At 48.0% G+C, this 27,193-nt stretch overlaps 1 protein-coding gene across 1 annotated transcript in view; it reads right to left on the bottom strand.

Annotated features, from left to right (window-relative positions):
- PIK3R4 (phosphoinositide-3-kinase regulatory subunit 4) overlaps positions 1–27,193 on the bottom strand; it is a 1,130,409-nt gene that overhangs the window by 1,021,134 nt on the left and 82,082 nt on the right. Inside the window, exon 3 of the mRNA XM_069648735.1 lies at positions 8,034–8,167. Within this exon, the coding sequence (XP_069504836.1) occupies positions 8,034–8,167 (134 nt within the window). The remainder of the gene's footprint in view (positions 1–8,033; positions 8,168–27,193) is intronic.

Raw genomic sequence — 27,193 nt, 5'->3', positions numbered from 1 at the left:
CAACCGTGTTGTATAACAGGGCCAGGGGATTTCCCCTCTCCCAATCAAATTATCGTAATTCACCATATAAATGTCCATTCCAGTCTTGTCCTGTACCCCTTCCTCATTTCCAACATGTACTGGGACGAGGGAGAGGCGACCGGGAGGAGTGAAGATTAACCATAGACATACCAGTGAGAAGCAGAATGAGAGGGCAACGAAATAAAATCCACTTGACTGTCCCACTAATAGAGTCACGAAAGGTCAGGTTGTTTACCTTAACAGTTCACACCAGACTCCTCTTGACCCTCAGTTAAGGTGTCGTTCTGCCAAAGAAGATGAGCGAGCTGGGGTTGCTGGTGGAGGCTGCAGCACGAGAAGCCTTAAAAGTCCAGAGGAGAGCAGAAGCCGAGACGCTGATCCTGTGTGGCTGGAGGGTTGCAGCGTGGCAAGGGAACCATGTCGACATGGAGACAGAGTGAGGTGAGTTGCTAATTATTGGCCATGTCCAAGCCAGTGCTTTTTCCCTGGGACGTGTGCCAGTCGCAGTGGTGTCTATGAGGCAGGTGGTGAACCCTAAGAATCTGCTTGCCAATGCTGTGCTATCTGGGAGAGTTTCATAGCAGGAGAGAGAGAGAAACCCAGTGGTGTGCGTGTGGCTGGAGCGGGAGCAGAGACTTGAAAGTGGAAAGCAGCACTGGAAAAGGAAAGCAAGGAAAACAAGGTGCGTGAGCGGCGCAAAGATGGGAAAAGACAGAAAAGAGGGTGCGAGCGACCGAAATCAGAAGATAGGGTGCAAGAAACCCGAAAGTAAGAGAAGAAGGTGGAAGGATGCACCGCTAAGTCAAAAGAGTGTGCCAGGGGCACGACAAACCAAGAGGAGTGTGCAAGAGAAAGAAGGTGCAGGAGTGCACTGCAAAGTAGAAAGAAAGGGGAATGTGAAACAAGACAAAAGCGTGAGGCGAGGGCCAGAAATCAGAGTGGTCGCACAGGGGTGTAACAAAAGCTCAAAGGGAAGTGTAGGAGATCCAGGAAAAGCCGAGCACATACATCACCTTATGTTTTACAGCAGCAAAACTGTTCCCCTTCTCCTAACCACAGTTCTTATGATTTTTCCACAAACTAAGAAATATTACAACTTCTGTAATTCCTCCCCACTGTTTTTCCCCAAAACCAATGGGACGAGGAAGAGGCAGACTAGAGCTGTGAAAATTACCCATAGGAAACCATGTGCCATGAATTCGTATGGACAGTCTCCATCTTGTCCCGTTAACGAGGACAGGCAGGGTCAGGCAGGGCTGGACAACCAATCACACCTGACTCCCATTAACGTTCCCAGCAAGTATAAAAGGTGGAGCACACAGGCACACTCTCAGCGAGCTGGGAATGCTGGATGGTGTAGAGATGCGGGAAGGAGAGAACAGCAGCTGGAGGAACCCGGAAGGGCTTGGAGGGAGAAGGAATGCCAGAACACTGAGCCTGTGAGTACAGAGGAGGCTGCAGTGTGGCGAGGGAGCTTTGACTCCAGAGAGCCAAACCAGGGGCAGCTGGGGTTATTTGGCAGTGCCCAAGCAAGAGCTCCTCCCGTGGGTAAGATACTGAAGCCCAGGAGGGGCAAGTGGTGAGACTCTGACCTCATAAAGCATCCCATTTAAAAGCCTACTGTGCCGAAAATCACCAGGGTACTGTTTGGGAGAGCTGGTGAAGTAGGAGCAAAATATGACTATTGCAATGTGGGACTTGAAGTCCAGAATTAGAGTATCAAAAACATTTTTTTGAGAGGCTGAGCAATGCGAGATACGAGAAGGAGCACATATTCTGGGGTGAAGGCGAACCCACTGGAGCAGGACGACCCATCGAGGGACCAGAGCAAAGGGTAGGGAAACCCTGAAGACCACTGCAGGAGGCAGAGACAAGAAAGGAATGCACACAATGGGTGAGTTAACGAAAGACATGAAAGGCAGGTTTGTGTCAAGAAAATTGAAGCTGCAACAGTATCTCACAATTGAAGGTTGTGCGCATGAAACGCAAAAGAAATTAAATAAGTAGTGAACTTTAAAGTTACTGATGACTGTAAAGGCAGTGATACAAAGTAGCGGAGTGGTCCGGCGAAAGGAAAAAGCCCACTCGAAAGTCTCCACGAAATGTTTGATGATTTGTTATAAAGTGGCAAAGGGAATGAAAGGAAACGAACTGTGTGATGATCAAGATTAACCACGACAAAAAGGGGAAGTTAAAAGGTGATTGAATTAAGATGAAGATTCTTTGAACATTTCTGAACTACCAAGACCAAGTCCACTTGTGCAAATAACATAAGGGAGAGTTGAAATTAAAGTCAAAGGGGTCCTGTGGAGGTCTATGATAAAAGCTTTGCACATTTCAGTGAAATGTCTGAGCTGATTTTGGGAGACCGGAAACATGAAATGAGTTAGGGGAAGGGAACCCCTAATGAATCTGAAGGAAGCTTGGGGAAGGGAACCCTCTGGAAGTGCTAGGATTGTGAGGTCCGGGCCCGGCAGAGGGAGATCTACATGAACTGTATATGCCTTGAGAGGTCCGAGCCTGACAGAGGGATACCTACGTGAACTTTTGTTGAACTGTGAAAGAACTTTGAGAGAACTGGAATAAGTGACTTTAACATGGAAGGCCAAGCGGGCCTCGATACATGTTTTGAACTGTCTTTTTGATAACCTGAGCCACAGTGTTTAATCCTGTTTACGGGAGCCGCCTTACTCCGTGCTGTCCAAAGTGGGGGGGGGGCTGACTCAGCCACCTTGATCCTTTATGTTATAAAACTGACTTTCCTTTGCATACACATTCCCCTTTACACACCGTTTGTATAAGAAATAGGGCAGACATTTGGTTTTCTTATTAAAGGACATTTTGATCTAACAAAGACTGGCGTGGACTGTGTTTTCTTTATTATTTGATGGTAGAGACTACTCCCATCATAGCTATAGGGCAAGGAAGGAGTTTTTCCAAACCCCAAGAATTTAATAAAGGTTTTGAAACGTATAACTCTTGTGTCAGTGTCATGATACCATGCCTCCCTTACAACCCCGTTTTAGCAGGAGTATTACTACTTGTAGCATTGTCATGCAGAACCTTTGTGACTTGACATTTGGGTTTTCAGGACGCAGGTCTAAGACAGGGCGCATTATAAGGTCTTTCTTTGACACAAGGAAGTATGTTGAATAGCTACCCTCGTTTACCTGGTTTGCCGGGACGATTTCCATAGCGTCCTTTTTCAGCAGTGCTTTGACCTCTTTTAGCAGAATGTGGTCTTCTTCCTGTGTTTGCCTCTGTCTTGGCGGGTGGCTGGATGGTCTCTGTAGGAGTTCTATACAATCGCCACCGCCACAGTGGATAGTACCCACTTGTCTGAGGTGATCCCCCTCCCAAGGGTGGGTAAACTGAGAAATGCAACCTCCTACTGGAGAGGCACGGGAGGGGACCTGGAGCGGATAGTCATTGTTATGGGGGTGGAGCATCTGGTTGAGGAGGCCCTGCCTCTACTCCTAGACATTCTGTGGCCCCTTTGAAAATTCTGAGGGGAGGACTGCCCCTGCAAGAAACCCCAAGATGACGTTTGTCCACCCGACGATAGCTAGAGGAGCGTTGAGAATGTTGTCCTCGAAATAGGCATGTGTTGAATGCGTCTCTATGAACAAAGGGCTCGGTTGTTAGTTGTCCAAGGGACTGAAGGGTGTTGTACTCTTCTTTAGCACTTAAGTGCGTCCTCAACCGCTTTCCCAAATAAGGCATTTGGTTCAAATGGCATATTGGGTAAGGTGGCTTGTCTCAACAAGCCATGGCGTATAATAAGAGTGCCCTCTGCTATTGTACGGCGTGCATTATCTGCAGCTTCCAGGTTATTTTTCAGGGTACAGTTGGCCGCCTGCTTACCCTCAGCCACTGTGTTCAAGAGCTGTGATTCAAATGGCTCTGGGATGATTTCAATTTGTTGTAGAATTTTGTCCCACTTATGGCAGTTGTAAATGGCCAAGAGAGTGGTGTTATTTGCAATTCTTTCTTGGTATGCAACCGAGGAAGCTACTTTCCTGCCCAGTGTATACATCTTTTTTACTCTCCTTATCAGGCGGGGCCTCAGCAGAGGTCAAAGGCGTGCCCGTCTTATTTCTTGTGGTGGTAATGAGAGTCAGGCTTTAGTTGACCCCTGATGTATAAGGGATTCGAGGGGGCTGGCCTGAACATTTTCTCAGTACAGGGGTTAACTGTCCTTGTAAGGTTAGGGGCGAGTAGAGAAAGCTGAATGCATCTCTGAATAGACTGCTGGAGGGGATCTGAACTGTGCCGCAGAATTCTTATCCCCAAGGATGTCTTCTACAAAGTCTTCATCTACTTGTGTCTCTTGTGTATCAATTTTGAAATATTCGGCAGGTTTTAGGAGGAGCTCATTTTACTGTAGCCGATTTTCCACACGATAGTCAGTCATGGGTTGGACATGATGGTCCCAAAGATTGTATGATGTAGACGTCATCATCATCATAATACTGGTCAGAATCATATTGGTGCCCTTGATCCCCTTGTGAACCAGCATCTTGATTGAGAGCCTGAAATGTAAATAAAGTAAAGATCCTGGGAAGTGTCCTGCGAGGTGCTGGGCTGGACGGTGTCTAATCGCGTTTTTTTGGTAGCAGGTTGGTCGTTAGCTCCCTCTACTTGTGAGGGCCCATGAAGGCTGGAAAGTTGATCAAGGTGGCGGTCAAAGAAGTCTACAAAGCATGCCGTTTTTGGCATTATTTTGTCAAACCTTTCTGGGGTCCATTGGGTGGCGATAGGAACAACCGAGGGAACAGGGGTAGAGGTACTCTCTGATGTAGAAGTTTGTTTATGTTGCATGGCCCCTGAAAGGGTATCCTTGGAGAGAGAGAGAGAGAGAGAGAGAGAAAGAGAGAGAAAGAGAGAGAGAAAGAGAGAGAAAGAGAGAGAAAGAGAGAGAAAGAGAGAGAAAGAGAAAGAGAGAAAGAGAAAGAGAAAGAGAAAGAGAAAGAGAAAGAGAGAGAGAGAGAAAGAGAGAGAGAGAGACAGAGAGAAATAGAGAGAGAGAGAGAGAGAGAGAGAGAGAGAGAGAGAGAGAGGGTCCTTAGATTTTGAAGTAGAGGATTCAGAAAATAGGGACGTCAAAGATTTAGAATTTTTACAAAGCCTTGGACTTTAGGAGTGTGTCCAGGACATGTTTTTTAATAAGCTTTCTCATTTTGGAGCTACTGGAAGGGTTGTCAAAGCGTCTTTTGACGCACATTCTCTAGCACCCGAACGTTTGTCAGATTTATTTGTGGTCTCAGTAACAGACTATCGTCTGTTTTGAGAGCCTGTGATGCAGCGAACGCGAGCATGATGACCCAGAGGACAGGGACGATGTTGAGGACCTTCCCTTTGACACTGCGTGTGCCTCAACTGTCAACCAGGCGGTTGACTCTCGCCCTTGGGGGTGTATGCTTTGTGTGGCATGCAGTGTGGGTGCTTGAGCTGCCCGGTGTAGTCTCCGTAGCAAGACCACCGGCCTGCCTAAAGGAGTTGGGGGCTCACACACGGGAATCTGTCTGGTCCCGATCGCCCTCGCTGTCACACAGGACACGGACGCGACAATCGGCTTCGGCATGCATGGCATGATGAGCCCAGCGCGTTGTCTTACGGTCCTTTAGTGTCTTGGTCCGAAACAGTTTGCAAAACTTGTAATGTTTTCCAGGGTGGTCCCTGGGGAGACACAAGTTACACACCTTGTGCAAGTCCTTCCAGGGAAACTTCATGTTACAGGAAGGACACAATTTAAAGGGTGTGTTTCCCATAATACGGAAGGAGCACAGCCCGGCGATGGAAATAGGGTAACAGGCATTCTAAAGAGAAAAAAGTTATTACCGCCCGCCCCCCAATCTCCCTAATGTGAAGGGCCGAAGCCCATCGAGGCCTAAGTAGGCCACAGTCAAAGTTTGTTGAGACGGTATAAGTCGTCATTGACGATGACTCCGTCCTCGAAAGTCGTTGAAGATCTTGCAGTGGTACGGACGTCGAAAGGAAAGAAAGTCTAAATTTAAACTTGTATAAGCAAAAGACATTAGCTAGAAAGAAGGGACACTTGAACTTGTGTCCAACTATGATGGCGGAAAAAACAATTAGACGGACCTCGACACGTGACGAACCATCTGTACAGTGGATGTCACACTAGAGATAGTATTACTGACACGCCCAGTTGACGTCCCTTTTCGAGTTTCAAAAACAAATAATGTAATACTCTGCGACTACCACTAGATGTCAGCCTATGCACAGCATGTGATCCAAGCAGATCCACAAGTCGGTACACCCCATTTTGGTGCCGACGCTTCAGCGCAAGCCGATTTGGCGTGGCCAGTTCGGTGCGGCCAGTTCGGCGACAGGATGTTTTGGCGCCAGGATGTTTTGGCGCAGCAGTATATGCCTACCCATACAAACTTGTGAATGAGTGCGTAGGAGTTGAGGCTACTGCTGGGATTAGTGGGGGGTGGGGGAGGGGACTGAAGAGGGCATCCCTGGGACGGGCCCATCTCGGTAGTGTTTTTGGAGACTGAGTATTGAGTACTGTGTACTTGACAGCATCCTGGCTGTCAAGTACACATTGCTTTGCATGCTGAGAGGGTTATATTCCCCATAGAAATGCAGGGATATCAAAAAATCAGGGCCTTAACAAAATTCAATGCATTCACGGCCAAAGGTCATGGCTAGAGGCCTGTAAAAAAACGATGGTTGAAAAAACACTTGAAATTCACAACAAAAAAACCTTAGTTAATGTGCACTTAAGTTGCACAGATTTAACGCAACAAAACACTTGAAATTCAGCAAATGTGGGAAGTCGTGACCAGTTTAACTCTGGGCGTTCCTGTTGCAAAACACATGAGCACATACATAAGAGAAGAGATGATTCACAATAACATATAAAATGGCATTATGGGGGACATCAACAGGAGCGCACCAAGTGAAGCTGGTCAGGGCTTCCCACATCTGCTAAATTTCAGGGGTTTTGTTACGTTAAATCTGAGCAACTTAACTTCACCCTGCATACATTACTCACCGTGATTGTATTTCTGATGCGTTTATCTGCTTAGATTCACATGCTATGCATAGGCCGACATCTAATGGATCTAGTGGAAGTCATGGAGTATTACATGATTTGTTTTCGAAAAGGGACGTCGACTGGGCATGTTAGTAATACTATCCCTAGAATGATGTCTACTCTACCCATGGTCCTTCACGCGTCGAGGTCCATCAGATTGTTTTTGTTGTTTCCGATATGAGGTTGCATGAAGTGTAAGTCTAGTACAGAGGTAATAAAGCAGAAAAAAGGGAGAGGGTAAGATTGCAGGGTGGAGGTAGAGAGGATAAAAGAGGAGCATCAGAGGGAGTGATCAGGAAGTGCAAGGGAGCAAAAGGAGATATGATGGGGAGGAGAGAATGGCGAGAGATGTAGGGAGAGGAACAGGGAGGCGTGGAAGGAAGAGAGGTACAATTACTACCTTTGGGGAATTTAGACCAGGGACCTGCTAGATTGTTCCGAAAGGGAGGTAGAGAGATCAGGCGTTTGCCTTTAGGCCATCACCTTTACTAAAACAAGCTTTTGATAGTAGGGATTACCAATCTCTAGTACCAACCTGTGGTTGAGGGATGTCTGTGTTAAGGAGGGACTGCCCATCTCTAGATTAAACAGAGAGGGACAACCCTTAGCTAAGCCATTGAATACTAAGCAAATTAAAATCCTTCAACTGTCTTCAAAAGTTGGTGATCTTGACACCATCTGTGATAGATGATGAACATTATTGTGCTACAGTGAGCAAAGTGGCGGGTGATTTATTCTCTTCATAAGACATAAATCAGGTACTTGTATAGTGTTTTTTAAACATGGCCCTGAACCATTTTCCAAATATTCAATGGGTAACCTAACGAAAACATTTGGAAGGTGAGGGGGTGGGGCAGGAATTAACACATTAATTTCATTAGACATTCAGAGGGAACCAATAAAAAGAATAAACCCAATTCTGTTCCAGGTTAAAAATATTTACCAGCTCTCTGATGCTTTGGTCTTCAATTTTACTCAACACCTGGTCAGGAGAAAAATCCCCTTTCCTGTACGCCAACAGCTGGGATAAGTCAAATAATGGGACTCCTTCTGTAAACAGCTCTGCTATAACACAACCTGAAACAAGAACACAAGAATCTCAATTTTGGCAAACAATTGTTGCACGTTCGCACTGCAAGTATTGTTTATTTAATTTTTTTAATAACTTATTGTTGAAGCAACTATGGGTCAAGTTTCGAGCATCCATGATCTATGGATGCATTGGAGGATGGATTATTAGTTGCCTAAATAAGTCTAAAGCCCTTTAAATTGTTGGGAAAGGAAGTGGGTTATCTCTGCATCTTTTTGTATTTTGTACGATACTCTCAAATATCTCTTTTACAGTTATACAATCTTTTAAAAGTCCTCACAATTAGTCCAAACTAGAAAAACAAGTTGAAAACACAACAGACTGGAACAATAAAGCAGTCAAGAACAGCCTCAAAGAAGCCAACGCACAAAGACTTGCACTGGGACAAATAAAGGGATATCTTTGAGAACCTCAGATTTGTACCTGCGACCTTAAAACCATATTCACGAAGAGTAAAAGCATCACTGGGGTACCCTCAAAACATGTGCATGTGAGCATCTTAAAGATGCTCCAGGTATCGCCAGATTTCTTCCAGTTTTAGGCCTAGCGAATCATGTACAACTAAGCAGGTGAAAAGCTGGCATGTTCACGAGCAGCTCCTCATTTGCTCCAGTGTAAAACTTTGTGAAGGAAGCCTAATATATCTTTACAACCATCCCTCCCTCCCTCATTGTCGTGTTCTCCAAGCGGCAGTTATCTTGATGTCCATTTCGACTGTCCGCTTTCATTAAGGAAACAAATAGCTTAAGAAACTATACCACAAGTTTGGGGATGAGTTTTGTGCCAACTGAAAAGGTTTCCATGCGCCTGGTTTTTCTTGTAATTCAAACAAATGTCGCAGCTAGTGTGGGGCAGAAAAGGCGTTTATAGACCCCACAACCCATTGAGAAAGGAGTTACGGTATTGCTCCACACTTTAGAAGACTGCGCCACATTTAATACTGCTGAGATAGTTGATCTTTATTGTATTGCCCTTTATGGATAACACGTGTTTCGACACACCAGTGTCTTTTCCAAATCGGGGCTATTAGCACAACTTAAAACAAAAATAAATATATTGTTTATGTGGTGAAATTCACAAAATAAGCATATGTTTTAGATCAATCATGTAAAGTAAGGCACATATAAGCACAAAGCATAATAAAAGAAGATAATCATGGTGTGGTGTAATCACAGAGAGTTGGGAGGGGGAAAGGGGAGGAGGTTGAAGGTAACTTACATCTTGTTGAACCAAACAGTTCAATATGAAAAAAAAGGTGTTTCTTTTACTTTCTCCTCCACAAAACCTTTGATTATAGATTAAGTTCCGTCTTGCATAACAACGGTGCTTCTCATTGTGAAGATCGTCTTGCCTACACTCTTTTCCACTTAAAATCCATTTTATGTTCATCTATTTGTATTCTTCATCATGTATCATATTTAGAAACCTCTCCCTTACACATCTTTTACGTTAGCACCCACATTTCTACATATTTCATATCATTCCTCTCTTCATCTCTCCTGTACTACTCTCAACTGGTCTCTCTAGGTTATTGTACCACTTTCTTGTATTTTCTCAAAATGTAACTTTTGTTCCCCTGGAACAAAAATGGTGGCACACTTTAGCACTCTCAAAAGGTTGTGTACACTCTTGACCATTTTCAAGGCTTGTCTTCAATTCCACTTCATAAAGCGTTCTCGCCTCTTTTCTCATCGTGGCAACCTCTTTTGCCGTTTTTGTACAGACTATGAAGGGTTAGATGTCCTGGGCTTTGGATTCAGCTCTTGATGAATTAAATAAATACTTAAAAATGACAGTGCATTTTGGATGACCAAAATACGTAGGGCTACGTAAACCTTTTTAGGAGCAGTGAGCGCAACAAACTTTCAAGAGGTACAAAAGCTAAACAAGAGCATCTAAGTAATGCTACACTTCTGCTAAACAAGACTGTCTTAAAAAGTCCAAGGATACGTGGGCATAGTTTCCTGTAGCCGTGGTGATATTCTATTGCTCCAAATGCAAGGTTACAAATGTGTAATAGTCCTAAAGTCCCAGATACAAATTTAGAAATGGGGCTCCCTGCAGCACAGAAATGTCTCCTACTTTACCTTTCACAGGGTAGACTGGAGTGTAAGAAAGGACAGATTCCTACTCCAGTCAGATGTTCTGTTTTTTGGTACTTCTCACAAATTCTTGAAAAGCATTTCTGAGAAGAAGGCCTACCGAAGGTCAAAAAGCCGTGTGACCTCCCTACGGCTCTATCCAGACTTTTTCCCTCCCTGTTCAGCTCTCCACCTGTTAGCCACCAACCTCTTTAGTGTGTGCCCAGTTTGTCTCCATCTCTAGGCCAAGGTCCCCCTCCAAATACAGTAATAGTCTTCCCTTCTAGCCTCTAGAAGAGAATACGGGAATGGATAAGGATATGCAAGGCCTTGGTTGAGGGGTGCTGGGTCGCACCAAACGTGTACAGGCTCAGCAGAGTTACTGTTTAGCATCATAATGGTATAATCACCTCAATGTTCATGCGGGCTCTGATAAAGGCGTCATTTGTAATGCTGTTGGGGCACAGCAAAGGAGCTTAATCTGAAGTGAGATATCACGATCAAATAAAGTTGGTGGAGTATTATCTTACAGTTCTATAAGTGTAGCTACGTTTTATACATTGCTGGTAAACTCACATGTTTTATGCCCGACCGACACCTTATTGGTCACCAAATGCGCCCATTTCATGCCCAGAGACAGCATTCCACAATTCTGCTTTAATTTCTACAGCATTGCGAAGGTTTCTTTTTTTTTCTTCTTAAACGAAGGCATGAAAGATTTAATGCAAGTGGAAATGTATCCGAGAACAAAGTGCAGGGGGGAGTACAATGTTAAAACTACAGACTTGTTCTGCGTGGTCAGCATGCTCTTAGAAGTGTCCCTCATCTTGCAAATTCGTATTTTTAAATGCGCAGATAGATGGAATTGCAAAACTTCATACAATCACAAATTCATTGCTTTCTGGACAGCTGTCACTGCTGTAACAGGTTCCTCTGTATAATTAAGAGATACATCAACATCTTTCAAAGTGGTTAGACCTTCTAAATATTACAAGTAATTGTCTGGTTAAATCCCATAGTAGATGTAATAGGGACTAGGGTAAGCACAAGTGCCAGAGGGGTGGCGAGTGCATGCATAGTACCAGCGGGAGAAAGACTACATGGCAAGACATTCGTGGACAACCCCCGTCATGTAAGATTAGAAGAGGGCCAGAAAAGGCTCCGGCAGAAAGGGTGACCTTCTCGGGGGCTCTGTGCTGTTGGTACAGCAGACACATTCTTAACCTGTATACCAAAAAAGCACCACGGCCAACAGGAACCACACTTCATTTCCCATCAAGTCCAGCCCAGCAACTAGCACAGCAAGATTCCGGCAGCTATCTTGTTTCATGCACCCATGGCTATTTAAGCTGTGCCCACAATGTTCCAACGCTATCGGATTCCTGCTGCTGTATTATCAGGTGGATCTAAGAGTCCAGGTGCAACCGAATAACTTTCAGGGTGGGCTTCACTGCGCACAAGAACCAGCTAAGAAGCAGAGGTTCCCATTTATGTAGTACATTTTGTGGGAATATTACTGAAGACTACACGTACATCTGGAATTTGGTGGAAAAAACACCAGTGATTGGGATCGTTTGAAAGCACTTATAATTGGCATGGAACAGTTGGTGGAATAAGCGGTCAAAGAACTTTGTGAAGGAACGGGAAACTTAAACAAGATGCAAGCAAAACCAGGAGGTGACGCATTTGACAAATGTTTTCGGCATCCGTTCACAGGTTTTCATTCTCAGCAGCAGTCTCCGTCCCAAAACCTTACCCATGGGGCTGTATACAGGTTGGAGACGGTGCAGTGGTCTTGTGGGACCATGGGCACAAATGTACAATGAAATGAAAATAAAGTGCAGAAATTAACCATTTTAAAATGTTTTAGGATTCCAAGATGTCCGCCGGCATAGAGTGAAGTGCCGACGGCTGCTCCGATCCCTCGGGCCTGGTACTGGAGGTTCCACCACCCCCTCCTCGTTATTCGGGCACCTAGGCGGCAGTGGAGGCGAGCCGCATTCGGGGGAAGCGAGAGGGCTGCATCGCGGAACCTAGAGATCGGAGGACGCCGACATGTGAACTGGGGCGCCGGCAGCGGGACGTGTCGCGGGGATCTGTGCCATCGCAGCGGCTGGTACCTAGCGGCCCGAGAAGCACAGGTGTCTGTGAGGTGGAGCGGTCGCGGGCTGCACCTGCTTGGATGGTGCTGGTGCCTCTGTGGGGTTATTGAGGACGGGGACGAGGCGCGGGGCGGCCTGGGGTGCTTCTGCACATCGGGTGCGAGAGGTGCGCGGCGACCTTCGGAAGGAGGAGGCAGTATCGGGTGCCGGACCGACCCGCACCCCCCCCCCCCCCCCGGTGCAGACACAGGCACTGGGGACGGACGTGGGACTTGGCAACAGCCTCTGTGGACACCCCTGTCTTTCTCCTAGAGGACCGTTGCTGGAACAGTGTGGTGTTTTTTTATAGAAGCTCTTCACCTTCAGCGTTTATATTGTACCCGCTTCTGGACTATCACTCTGCTCCCGCTGTTGCCCTAGAGACCTTTTTTCTTTGGAGAATGTGAACAGCGCAGCTGGGCCTTTTCTGGACTCCTCTCTGTCCCTTAGGTTGGGTGCGGTACCTTGCAGACTTTGTATGCGTGGTCATCTCATCTGTTAGGCCAACAGTTCGGCGATTTCTCTGGTCTCTGGCCTACTACCCCACTATTAAATGAGTGCCTAGGCTAATAAGAAGTGCCACCGCCCCCCCGGATTGTGGACAGACAGGCGAGCCGCGAGGACTGGCAGCACCTGGTAAGAAGCAGGGCGCGGGAGGGGCGGTCATGGGCTGCACTCACTCGGATGGCCCCAGCGTCTCATGAGGATCTGTGAAGGCATACGAGGCGGCCTGGGGAGCCTTTAAGATTGTGGGAGCGAGAGGAGTGCGGCGCCTTCGGGACAGAGGAGGCAAGTGCGGGTGTTGGACTGGCGTGAGGTTTGCTAAGGGCCTGGGTGGGACCCCCTTGTCTTGGAAGGGGTGGAGTGGGGGTGGGGTGAGCCGCGACCCCCCCCCGGATTGTGATCGGAGCTGAGGACTGCCTGGGGAGAGGGGCTGGGAGGCCCTGTGGTGTGGTTGTACGCAGGCGGAGCTGTGCCTCGGGAGGCCCATGGCGGAAGGCGCTGTAGGTGGGAGGTCGAATTCGGACATTTTGGCTCTTCCCCTTGCCTGGGCCTAAAATATAGGGAGAGCAGTGATACACTTCTGCAAAGTGAACTTTGGTGGAGCACTGCAGTCTCTTGGTCAAAGGAGTGGATCGATTGATTGCAACTTGGAGAGCAGAGGTGCTTCATAGGGGGTTGCCCACTCAGTCCACTTGGAGGAGAAAGTGTGTACTTTTCGGGAGTCAGAATCTTTGAGCAGGCTGTGATTGGGGCCGGCAGCGGGGAGTTTCTATCCTATTGAACTGCTTCGTAAAGCCTGGAGTGGCCCGGACTTGGTGCCGATGTCCTTCAGGTCCAAAGGGAAGTCTGGAGGGGTTGGTCACCCTGGCGGTGCGTCGCAGGGGACTTTGCCCATGCTTTGGCCTGCTACGGACGCTAGGGATTTGCATAAAACCGGCGCAGCCACTCCGCAGGACAGTGGAGGCAGTGAGGCGGAATCGGCGCAGATGACGAGGCAGGATCTCAGAGGGGAAATGCAGGCTCTGAGAGAGTCGCTGGCCCAAGCTTTCCAGGAACAGTTCCAACTCATGAGGACTGACCTCAACACTGCTCTGGGCGAAATACGTGATGAAGTCGCTCAGTTAAGAGAAAGGACAGATTTACTGGAGAGGGGCCTACAGGAGAATGAGCGAGAGACAATGGCTAATGCTGAAGCCATAGACCGGCTAGACTCCGCGACAAGGAATATGGAGCTGATGCTTGAGGATCTGGAAAATAGATCTAGACGGGTCAATGTACGGATTAAGCTGCTGCCCGAGGCTGTGGCAGATCATCAGCTGAAGGAGGAATGCCAGAAGATTTTCGCCGAGCTCTTGTGTGAGGATGACCCATGCTCAGTAATCCTGGATAGGGCCCACAGGGTTGGTCGAACCTTGGGGGAAACAAACTCTAGGCCACGGGAGGTGGTGGTGGCCTTTACTAGGTATTGGCAAAAGGAAGCAGTATTACGGACAGCCAGACAGAGAGAGCTGGTTCTCTATAAGGGTCAAGAAATTCAGTTGTTTCAGGACCTGGCTGCAAGTACATTGTTGAAAAGAAGAAATATGGGTACTGGTCCTCAAGGAGCTGTCAAAGAAGGGGATTAAGTATAGGTGGTCCTTCCCTTTCGGTTTAGTGTTTGTGTGATAGGGGAGTCAGAAGCGAGCGACTACGCTTCAGGAGGCGGCCAGCATTATAAGCTTGGACCTCGATTGTGGAGGAGGGGACCATGCTGGGGATCCCGTGCCCTGAGGGGGTCAAAGAGAGAGGAGCAGGCCATGGGAATGGTCGACGGACGGTGGGGGAGCGGGGCAAGAAGAAGGGGGCAGTGCGGGGGCACACGGTAAAGATGCTAGCTCGGAATGCAGAGGGCAAGGGCGGGGACAATGGAGAGGGGTCTGGGTCACCCTAGGGGCTTTAGGGCGGAAGATGGGGGGTGGTGGACCCATGGGGTGTGAATACTGCCTGGGGGGAGGAGTAAAACATGTTGGAACAAGAAAGGACGAGATTGTCCGGTAAGTGGTTTTGGGGCAGAAGGAGTGGGCCAGCCCAAAGTTGGGGATTATGGGCTGGGGGAAGTTCGGTAGGGGTGGGGGGAGGGTGTTGGGGGGATCGAAGCAGTGAATTCAGGGGTATCGGGGGTAGGGGGGAGTTGGGAACGGAGTTGAGAGGGAGGCTGACTGGAGAGGGGCAGCTTATCATTTTGCTCTTAGGTGGCCAACACATAATGTGAGGGGATTGAATTCCCCTCTCAAGCGTGCGAAATTGGAACATTTTACGAGACCGCATCTCCCGGATGTTTTGGCGTTGCAGGAGACATCTGTTGCGTCCCAACCAGGGCCGCCTGCGTTTGAAAGGCTTCCCACAGATCTTTTTTGCGTCGGGTCCTACTAAGAAGGGGGGGTGGCTCTGGCATTTGGTAGGGGGGTGGACCTCAAGGTCCAAGATGTCCTTAGGGACAAAAATGGGAGATTCCTAATGGTGAGGGGGCAGTTTAGGGGGCTACATACACCATTGCCTCGGTGTATGCTCCAAATGTGGGACAGGAGCGGTTCTTGAGGGAGATTTTAGGAGCATTGGAAGGATTTGAGAGAGGGCAGGTTATCCTGATGGGAGACTTTAATCTGGCATGGGATAGGCAGCTAGATTGGACGCAGCACGTGGGCGGAGGGGGGGGGGTGGTGGTGTCTTCTCCGCAGTTGAAGGAGCGGTTTGAGGGGTCAGGGTTAAAAGACGTGTGGAGGGTGTTGAGGGGGGGAGGAAGAAGGTCACACGTTTCTATCAGATGTGCATAGATCCCGATCAAGAATCGATTACATTTGGGTGTCCGCCAGCTTGGTGGGAGGGGTTGAGGAGGTGGGGACAGGCCCAATGGGTATAGCGGATCATAAGGTGGTGCAGATGAAATTGTGGTTGGGTAAGCAAAGGCCGGGGGTCTGGAGTTGGCGCTTTCCAGGAGAACTTCTGAGGGACCAGCTGATTTGGGGGGAGTTAACCACCTGCATTAGATCCTTCTTTGAAAGAAATAACGACACAGATACGAGCCTTAGTATAAGGTGGGATGCTTTTAAGGCCACCCTGAGAGGGGAACTCATCGCTCTAAAGGCGGAAAGGAATAGAGAGCTGCGATTGTTGGAAGTCCAGCTGGAGGGGGAGGTGGAGGCTGCGAGGGTGAGTTTGCAGGAGGCCCCCCTCCAGGAGGGCGTACAGAGAGTATAGATTGGTTGAAGGGCAACTGAGGATTCTAAGGACTAAAAAGGCCGATGAAGCAATCTTAAGAGTCCGGCCGTTATATTATGCGAAGGCGAATAAGGCAGATTCTCTGTTGGGCGTTTATTAAGGGGGAATAGGAAGCGGAATGTGATCCCAGCCATAAAGGATGAAAGTGGGGGGAGACTTTCTCGTTCTGATGACTTCGCGGAGCGCTTAGTCAGATTTTATGAAGCTCTGTACACTTCACAAGGCCCGTCTCCCCAGTGCCAGCAGAATTTTATGGAAGCCTTATCCTTTCAGCGTCTCTCCGAGGATGATGCAAAGGCATTAGGTCAGGTCATTACGGAGGATGAGGTACGTGCCGTCATCACGTCTCTCCCCAATAACAAAGCGCCTGGTCCCGACGGGTTCCCGGCCTCCTTTTATAAAGCTTTTTCCAGCATCTTATCCCCTCATTTAGCACAATTATTTAATTCGTTTCGCGCTTCCGGTGGCATCACCCCGTCTATGGAGGAGGCAAAAATCTCTTTAATCCACAAGGTAGGTAAAGACGCAGAGGATTGTACTTCCTATAGACCCATCGCACTCATTAATCTGGATGCGAAAATTTATACTAAGATTTTGGCGAGGCGTTTGGAGGTGCTCCTGCCTACACTAATCCATCAGGACCAGTCTGGGTTTGTTCAGGGCCGGCAAACGGCAGATAATATTAGGCGGGTGGCCCACCTGGTGGAGAAGTTGCAGAGGACCCCCACTCCGGCGATCCTCTTGGCGTTAGACGTCGAGAAGGCATTCGACAGGGTGGAGTGGCGATGGCAAGAATGGGTTTAGGGGAGAGGTTCATCCGCATGGTGCAGGCGAACTATAGGGCTCCCATGGCGCGTTTGGTAGTGAATGGCACGTTGCCGCGCTCTTTCAAGCTTGGACGGGGTACAAGGCAGTGGTGCCCCCTCTCTCTGCTGTTGTACGCTTTGTATCTGAAACCACTATTGGTAGCGATAAGGGAGGCTGTGGATATTCGGGGTATTCCCTTCGGGGGACAACAGCATAAGGTGGCGGCGTTTGCCGATGACATGTTGCTCTCTTTGACGAGCCCAAGGGAGTCCATTGGGGCGTGTGTGACGCTCTTGACCAAATTTGGGGAGGTCTCGGGCTTAAGGGTTAATCTGCAGAAATAAGAAGTACTGAATCTTTCTCTGGAGGGGGTGGAGGCCAAGGCCTTGAGGGAGTCCTCCCCCTTTAAGTGGAGTCCGGGAGGGATACGTTACTTGGGGATCAGGGTCACTCATCAGTTGCCGGGGTGGTTTGGGGCAAATTATCCTCCCCTCTTGGCCGCAATTAAAAGGGATATCAGGAAGTGGAGCTCCCTATGGATATCGTGGCTAGGACGGGGTGCAGCGCTGAAAATGGTGACCCTCCCACGGTTGCTTTACCGGTTTCAAGCTATCCCATTAGATATCCCAGCCAGCTTTTTTAGGGAATTGAACAGGGCAGCTAGGGAGTTTATCTGGGATGGGAAGAAGCCGCGCTTGGCCAAGCCATTGCTGCTTGCATCAACGGGGGAGGTGTGGGGGGAAGGGGGGAGGGAGTTTGGCTATGCCAGATTTCCGCCGCTATTATGAGGCGGCACAGCTTCGAGTAATCAGAGAATGGTTCTCAGCGGAATATGATAAGCACTGGATAGAGCGGTGGCTCGACATTATCTAGATGAGGTATTGTGGCTTCTGCGTAGGCTCAGACCGGCGCATCTCTATATGAGCAGTATCACAAAGAGCCTGGTGGATATATGGGATGGGGCTGTGAAGAAATTGGGGATTACCACGTTCCCGTCGCCATTCACCCCCCTTTTCAATAATGGAGATTTCACTCCGGGGATGGAAAAGGGGGCGTTCCAGCAGTGGGAGGAAGGGGGGTGTAGGGTCATTAGGGACTTGTTTCGAGATCAGCAGGTGAAATCCTTCGAAGAATGCAAACAGGAATTTCGTGTGGACGAGGGGGAACGGCTCAGATATTTTCACCTCAGACACTGGGTGACGTCCACGGGGATTCGTACGACGGCAACCCGCGAGCTGACTCGTTTCGAATGCTACCTTCTGACACATGAGGGATCCAGGGGGTTGATTTCAGATCTTTATAGACTATTAGAGGCTGCGGGTCCGATTACTAAATGGCCGTATATGAACAGATGGGAGGAGATGATTGGTGAGGTGGTGGAACGGGAGGACTGGGAGAGGCTCTGGAGATTGATTCCAAGGGTGGCTAGGGCTGTCCCACTTCAGGAGGCCTGGTACAAGTACCTTTTAGGTTGGCATTACACACCGGCCCGCCTGCATGCGATTTATCCGGTGGTTTTGAGTATGTGTTGGAGGGGCTGCGGCGGGGAGGGGACGGTGGTTGTTCATATTTGGTGGGATTGTCCGGCTATCAAGTCTTTTTGGGTAGTTGTTTCGCAGGCTCTTGCCCAGGCGCTGGGGGAGGGTATGGATCAAGACCCTCGGGTGAGTCTTTTGTTAAGAGGTCGGGAATCGGGGGATGGTGGGAGGAGAGTGGGGCAACGCAAAGCTCAAATAGTTTTTATATTGGCTGTGATGGCTCTTATTGCCCAGAGGTGGAAGAGCCCCGCGATTCCGACGGAGCAGGACTGGTTGAGGAAAATGTGGGAGATTGTGTCTCTGGAATGGGCCACGTTTGCGGTTAACAATAAGTTGGGGGCTTTTGCGGAGGAATGGGGAGAGACTTTGGACTACTTGCATGGGGAATTCCGGGAGCAGTGGCGGCCGCAGAGACTTAAACTACTGGATCTTCGGAGCTGATGAGTTGTGATGGAAGGGAGGGGGGGGGGGCTTTGGTGGGGATCAGGGGAGAGGGGTGTTGGGGGTGTTTGTTGTCACTTTAAGGAATGTTTGCGACGCAGAGACTTTTAAGGGATGGGAGGGAGGTGGGGCAGGGTCGGGGATTACTTCTATGTTGATTTGTTTTGTGTTTTACTTTTGTATTACACATAAAATTCAATAAAAAGAAAAAAAGTTTATATACTTTTAAGCAATTTTTAGCACATGATATGGCATTTATAACGCGCCTATACACAAGTGTTTCAAGGCGCAAAAATCTACATTGCTTTTTTTTTTTTTAGAAAATCACTTCAGCACAAGCTTACTGAAATTGCGGAACATTTAAACATTTAGAGCTGAACATATTTTTGAATTCTAGAAACTATAAAAGGTATTTAAAAACACAAACAGTTTATTAAACATGCAGATGAAATTCAAGTGCAATTGTATGTGACAGTGTGTGGGAGTGACTCAGACGGCTTTTGTATTTATTACATTTTATATAGCGCTTCACGCCACAGCGCTTTACATTACAACAACAAGAATACATTAGAATAAATTAGAAGCATAATTGCAAAACATGAGACAAACCATCGAAAACAATATGTAGAACAATTTACCTAGGACTATGAAAGAGAAACACAACAGAGGAAGAGTAAGAGGGTAGTAATGAGGGTTAACAGGACAGGGATGAAGAAGATGAGATTTCAAGGAGGAGCGGAAGGAGGAGTAAGAGGAAATGGAGCAGATAGGGAGAGGTATAGAGTTCCAGTGTAGGGGGGCAAAGAGCTGAAAGGATTGGAAACGAGAAGAGACACAAGGAGAGGGAGGAACAGTGAGTAGGAAGAGATCAGAAGATCAGAGGGGGCGTGAGGGAGCATAGAACGAGAGAAGAGAGGAAAGGTAGGGAGGGGACGAGATCATGAAGAGATTTAAAGATGAGACAGAGGAAGTTATTTAAGTTGAGAATGAAAGGGAAGCCAGCCAAGTTAAGATAGCAAAGAGGAAATGGAATCATGAGGAGAGAGAAGGCAAAGGGTACAGACAGCAGAGTAATAGAGGGATTTGAGGGGAGCAAGATGAGAGGCAGGGAGGCCAAAGAGGAGAGTAGAACAATAGAAAAGACGAGAGAAAATGAGGGAAGAGATTAAGAGTCTAGTGGCATGGAAGGTTCGGAGGAACAGATTTTACGAACATTGAAGAGGTGGTAGCTACAAGCGCGGGAGGTAAGAGAAATGTGGTGGGTAAAGGAGAGGGTGCAGTCGCAGTGGAGGCCTAGATTGCGGGCAGAGGAAGAGATGGGGAGATTAGTAGGGGGAAAGAGAATAAAAGGAGGGGGAGGAGGAAGCATGTTGGAGGGAAAGAATAAGACTTCAGTCTCATCAGTGTTGGGGGAGAGAAACTGGGTTGACATTCAGTTTTTCATAGCAGTGAGACAGGAAGAAAGATTAAGGTGGATGTCAGGAGTGAAAGAAGAGAAAGCAAAAAACCCGGGTGTCATCAGCATAGAAATGGTGAGAGATACTGAAGGAAGAGATGATAGGGGCAAGAAGGGAAGTGTAAAGTGAGAAAAGGAAAGGGCCAAGTACAGAGCCTCAGGGAACACCGAAGTCCAGGGGGAAGAGTAGGGGAGGTACGACTGCCCCAAGAGACAGATAAAGAACGGTTGGAGAGGCAGGAGGAGAACCAGTTGAGAACAGAGCCTTTGAGACCAAAGGAAGAAAGAGTGTTGAGGATTAAGGGGTGATCAACGGCATCAAAGGCAGCAGAGAGATCAAGGAGGACAAGGACAGAGGATTGCTTAGAGTAGCGAGCGGTAAGGAGGGAGTTGAGAACAGAGGTGAGGGCAGTTTCAGTGGAGTGTTTAGGGCGGAATCTGGATTAAGAAGTGGGAGAAGAGAGATTGGATACAAAAGCTGAGAGTTGAGAGTAGACTAAGTGTTCAAGAAGCATAGAAAGGAATGGTAGAAGAGAGATTGGACGAAAGTTGGAAGCAAGGAGGGGATTAGCGGAGGTTTTTTTCAGTATAGGGATGATAGTAGCATGTTTAACGGCGGAAAGGAAGGTGGCACAGGAGAGACGGATGTTGAAGAAGGAGGTGAGGTAAGGAATGAGAAGAGGGTAGATTTTAGAAATCAGGGGGTGGGGAAGGGATAAGAGGGGGCAGCAGTAGGGCGAGTTTTGGACAGGAGGAGGGAAACATTGGGAGGAGTAACGGGAAAAGTTAGACATGAAAGAGGAAGGGGTGGTGAGAGGGGGAGGAAGGGAGTAAGAATGGGAGCGAAGAATGTTTTGGCATAGTGACGGTATCTAGGAAGAGAAAAAGTCAGTGAAATCGGAAGGGGAGAGGGGAAGAGGTAGTAGACTGGTCAGGAGTAGGTGGGGAGAGAAGACGAGATAGGGTCTGAAAGATACGACGAGGATGGGGGATTGGGATTGGAGGAGGTTGGAGTAGTAGGAACGCTTAGCTAAGCTAAGGCAAGAGTCATAAAGAGAGTAGTAAGAGAAATAGGAGGCTTGATTGGCAGGCCAGCGGAGCTTGAGCCAGCGTCGCTCAAGGCGACGGAGGAGGCGGCGGCACATAGAAGGTGAGGGAGAAATCAGGGTTGAGAGGGTTTGTGGGTAGGGCGGAAAGAGGAGAGGGGTTGAAGTTGATCGAAGCTTCAGGAGATAGAGGAGGACAGAGAGGATAAGGCTTCATTAGCCGAGAGAGAGAGGAGAAATCAGAAAGGAAGTGGGAGGGAGGGAGAGCAGGTATTGAGGAAAAGAGAAGGGCTAAGGTTACAGAGATCCCGTCGTCAGAAGGAAATGGGGGAAGAGGAGGAAGTGGATGGAGGGAGAGGGGGAGTCGGGGAGAAAGAGTAAGGCATGGTCAGAAAGATAGTTGGGAAGGGTAGAGACTGGGGAGGAGGAGAAGGTAGAGATAAAGATAAGATCAAGAGTGCAGCCGGAAGAGTGAGTAGGAAAAGTAAGGAGGGGAGTGAGAAGGTAGGAGTCGAGAAGGGAAAGAAGAGGGGATGGTTGATGGGAAGAGGGGAGGTGAAGGTTGAAGTCACTGAGTACTGTAAGGGGGTAGAGGGAGGGGGAGATGAGGGAAAGAAGGTGATCAAGGTCATCATAGGAGGAGAGGGGGCCAGGCGGTCTGTAGATAATTAGAAAGGAGATAGTAAAGGATTTGTACAGATATTCAAAGGAAGGGAATACAGGAAGAGGCATTGGAGAGGGGGAAGAGTGACAATTAGGGTGATAGAGGAGACCAATGCCACCTCCGCAGCCAGAAGGGCGGGAGTCATGAGAGAAGGAGGAGGAAGAGGTGGTAAGGGAAGCAAGTACAGTAGAGTTGTAAAGGGGGATCCAAGTTTCTGTTATACAGAGGAATTGAAGGTTGAATAGCAAAAACATGTCCAGAACAGCTGTGGTCTTGTTGCAGAGGGATCTTGCATTCCAGAGAGCAATATTGATGAAACTGGAGGGTTCAACGATAGGGGGATAGATGAGGAAGGGTAGAAGGAAGATGGCATGAACGGGGATGAGAGGTTGAGCGTGGGTGAGGTCATGAGGCTAAGGAAGAGGGATAGGAGAAAGGGCCAGAAGGGGAGGGGGAAGAGAGCGAACAATGGAGAGGAAGAAGAGAGTGGAAAAGAGGAACACGCATGACAGAGGTGGAGGAGAAAGGGATGGACCGAGAAGAATGGTGTAACTTGTAAAAAGAGGCTGATGAGGGAAGGGGCGAGTTGAGAGATGGAGCGCTGGGGGAAGAGAGTAGAAGGAAGAGGTGGGGAGAAAGGGAACTAAGGGGTCTAGGGAGGATAGTACGCTGAAGAGCTGTAGGGTATGGATGAAGAGGAGGTGTAGCTGACTAGGTGGGGCAAGGAGCTGGTACAGATAGAGGGCTAAAAAGGAGCAAGGAATGGGGAGTTACTGAATCTGCAACCCGACTTCCCACGCTGCCGGGACTTGTAATGTCCCGGTGGCACCGGGAAGTCAGGCAACGGATTTGGTGTTTCTGGGTCGGCAGCAACCTGCCGGTGGCACCGGCAGGTTACCGCCAACCTCCGAATGAGGCCCATAGTGTAATTTTCTATTCTCAACAATCAGGACAGTTTCTGGATTGTCAAAAGATAAGGTATGGTGTAGTATGGTACAAACACAAAGCGTGACTGCGACCCAAAGGGTAACCTGCCCCTGAGCAAACTGGGAAAGCAGGGTAAAATGAGAAAACAAAAAAAAGTGAAAGTTAAATAGATAAAACAATTTAAGAAAATAGGATTCCCAGATTAAGGCAACGGAAGGCTACTCCAGAGTTTTGGTGCAGCAACCGAAACAGCCAGACCACCCACCATACTATTTTGAAATCGAGGAACAGCCAAAAGAAGAATTTTCCGCTGACCGCAATACCCCAGGTGTGTTATATTTACAGAGCCTTTCCTCAAGGTATATGGCGCGTTTGCTATAATAGGCCCGGGATACAAGGCACAAGGTCTTGAACTTAACTCTGCGGTCCACTGGGAGACAGTGTAATTTTCTAAGCAGGTGCGAGTATTGGGCAGATCTAGGCGAGTTGGTTACCAATCTGACGGCCAAGTTTTGTAGTGCCTTCTAGCCGATTAATGTGATATTTGGGCTGTGCCGGCGATGTAGCGCTGCAGTAATCCATTAGCCCTGAAACAGATGCTAAGATCAATGGGGCACGAAGTTCCTGGGGTAAAAAAGGAAGAATTGTCATCAAGGAGTTCATTTTGATGCAACATGCGCTACATCTTTATATACCCATGTTTTTTACCGACTTCAGTGTCGGTAAAGGACTGAGTAACAGTCCATAGTCCAAAGGCTTTTTTGAGGCCAGGGGACCGACAATCAAAACTTCAGTCTTGTCTCCATCTAGTTTGAGGCAATTCTGGATCATCCATTTACCAATAGCAGATAAACCGTTCCTAATCTGTGAGGCATTTGAAGTGAAGTTTTGACCCGGAAGGCCAGTTGTGTGTTGTCTGCATATAAATAGAAAATATATCCAAAAGAGTGAATGATAGCCATCAAAGGTCTTATCTTTATATTAAATAGGATAGGCGACTGGGAGACACCCCATCCTAAAGAGACTTCTCCGGCCTTATATGGCGGCAGGGGCACCATCTGGGACTGGGTAGAGAGAAATTATTTTAGTAATAGCAAGGTTAAGCCAGAAAAACCTCTCTTCAAGGGGTTAAAACAAGAGGTCATGATCTATTGTATCAAACACTGCGGACAGGTCTAAGAGTATCAAAACAGCTGTCTGAGAACTGTGAGCTAGTCTAGTCAGATCACCGGTGTCTGCCACCAGCACCGATTCAGTGCTCATATTGGGCCGAAAACACAATTGATGATGATCTAATATGTTTCCCTTTTCCAGAAAATCTCTAACCTGCGGAGTCACGGATGCTCCTAGAACCTTCATGAGGAACTTAAGTAGTAATATAGGTTGAAAATTGGCAGGGATGGACGGGTCCAATGCTGTTTTTTCTAACAACAGCGTGATAAGAGTGTACTTTAAAGATGGAGTAACAGTGTGTGAAACCCGAGGGTATCCCAACACCTACTCCCCTTTTTTCCTATTCTCAGGTGGTCAAGGAAAGTCCATCGCATTTGGATCGTGACCCTGGAGGTGGAGATGCAAGGGAAGGTCACCTGGGGATCTAGAAAAGGATATCCGCAGGAGAGACATGGTATCCCCCTTATCTGGCGAGAACCAACCTTACCCTCCCCTACCTAATAGGCTGTTGCAAACCATCTTCCCCCATTCAGACCATTCTACTGAGGAGACGAGGAAGAGGCCTAAGGACTGTTGTGAGAGTCATCAACGTCCTTATAGCTATAGTCAGGTAATGAGAATTAAGAACTCACAAATGCACCCTGTTGAATGGTTGCAGTTGAATAAAAGGAGAAAGAAGCACCAGAGATGGGAACCAGCTGGGCAGGAGAGCGCAGCAATCTGGGGTGGATATGATATGAATGATATTTTATTTGCATCGCCCTCTTACACAAGTGTTTCAGAGCGTGACAAGGCAAGGGAGGGGAACAAGGGAAGACAAAACAGTGATCTTACTATGCCCAGTAACATTGAGAAGGCGCAAGTGCAGGGGTAAGCAGGCAGAATATGGGCCGGTGAAAAGGATGCTGACTGCAGAGCAGCCAGAGAGCTGCCAAGGTCAGAGCGGGCTGCTAGAAGGTCTGGAGCCAAGCAGAGACCATTGCCATGTGTTCCACGTTGGAAGTGGGGAACACAGGCGCTGCCGACCACTGCAAGAAGGTCTGGAAAGAGCGAGCGCTGCTCGCCAAAGCTCCGCAGGAGTGAGCGAGGAGAAAGCGAGTACCGGAGAGCAAAACCAGAGCACCCGGAGGAGCCGCCGCACACCGGTGATTGACGGGGAAGGTTCACTCAGGCTGGGGCACTGTGGGGGCATGGTGTGGGTATTGGCAATTACTGGACGAGCAAGATTATTGATAAATAGTTCTGGAGACCGAAAAGTGAACTATTGAATACTGAACAAGTTGCCAAGCACGTAATATGTTTTAAATGCTGAATGGAGGAAAATATATGAGAATATTGCAAAAAACTAAAAAGAAAGTGATGTGCATTTGCGAATGAGATTAATTTAAAGAGAGAGCATTTGTAGACAAAGTGAAAAGGGCAAAATGCAAAACACTATTGTATAGTGTGCAAGCAAGGTGGTAACCAGGAATAATACCACGCAGGAAAGTTAATGAAAATCACATGTTGATTAAGGCAAGACACCATTAAAGCGAAATAGAAGAATAAGTGGACTTAACACAGATGCAGAAAGGGAACCTGTGTTGTCAAGAAAGGGAACCTCTGTTGTCAAGAAAGTCCTAGGAGAAGGAATTAACTGTTGTAAAGTGCTAAGGGTTATCCAGGGTTCAAAATGGAGGGGAGCGGGAGCTATTTAGCTCCTGTTTGTAGCATGGTAGAGCCTGGTTAGCATGAAACCAACAGCTACCAGAGCTACGTTTGGCTCCTAATGCCAACTGGTGCCTTCCAAACTGGTTCCCCTGTGGTAGCTCCTGCCTACAGGGTGATGCCCGACACCCAGCAGCTGGTTTTAGTTCCTGCTAATCGAATCTCAATTTCGAACCCCGGTTATCGGTTGCGCGACCTGTGATGGGTTGACGGTGTGGTACGACAACTGCGCCTAGACCAAGGAACCCTTCCTTGAAGGAAACCAAGGGAAGTCAAGAGGCTGAGGCTGGTTGGCCTAAAGTTTTTCAATTGATAAAAAGAAAAGGCAAACTAAACAAGTTGATTTGACTGTGAATTTGAAGCCTGAAGAGCGGCATACTTTGTGAAGGAAACGCCAAGACCTTTTGTGTGAAACTGTGTTGAACTTGGAGAAGGGAATCCTGAGACTATTTGGCAGAACTATGTTGAACTTGGGGAAGAGAACCACAAGGCTCTTTTGTTGGAACTGTCTAGAACTTGGGGGGGGGGGGGGTGGGTAGGGAGCCAAGAACAAGCCTGGAGCCGGAAGAAGCGCAGAACTTTAGTTTGAACACTGTTTCTTTGATTGTTGACATCCCTACACACTGTTTAGCTTTAGTTGTGAGACCAAGTATAGGTTTTTCGACAGACAGACTTTTAAGTTGAACTCACAAACTCAGACTATCCTCAGTTTATTTAGGTAGGGAAATCCCACCTTAGTATAGGGCAAGTAAGGCCTTACACCATCCTGACATCTGAGTCAATACAGATCTGTTTGAACTTTGAATCTGTTGTCTGTATCTTGCTTCATGATGCGGTTACACTTACCTGGTATCCACGGGGATGCCACCCAGCCCTGGTTGGATGATTTGCATTCTCGAACACTCTCTTGGTTCCTTGGTAAGGCCTCTGGTTAAAGATGGGTCTTAATATTGTAAGAGGTGGATTCTCCGTCCTGCTCCTCGTGGCAGGGGCGCATAGATGTGGGGGCCGAGCAGCGACCAAGTTACTTCACTGGTGCAAGCCCCCCGTGGGAATCCAGGCCTGCTGCTACTCCGTAGGTTTGCTGCTTTACAGTCTTTATATGCAGTTCTTATGTTCCTCTTAGTTCAAATAATAATGTCTTGCTTCTTTCCTTTTTGGTATGGAAAGGTATTTTGGTGTGGTCATGCAGTTTGAAGATGAGCATGGGCCGGTAGGCGAAAGCGCGGTGTGCGCGATGCTGCCCGGTGAGTAATGCACGATGCGCGGC

Source organism: Ambystoma mexicanum, chromosome 2q (assembly GCF_040938575.1).
Source record: "Ambystoma mexicanum isolate Mex_15411 chromosome 2q, UKY_AmexF1_1, whole genome shotgun sequence".
Classification (NCBI taxonomy): domain Eukaryota; kingdom Metazoa; phylum Chordata; class Amphibia; order Caudata; family Ambystomatidae; genus Ambystoma; species Ambystoma mexicanum.
This window is presented reverse-complemented; position numbering and strand designations above follow the sequence as displayed.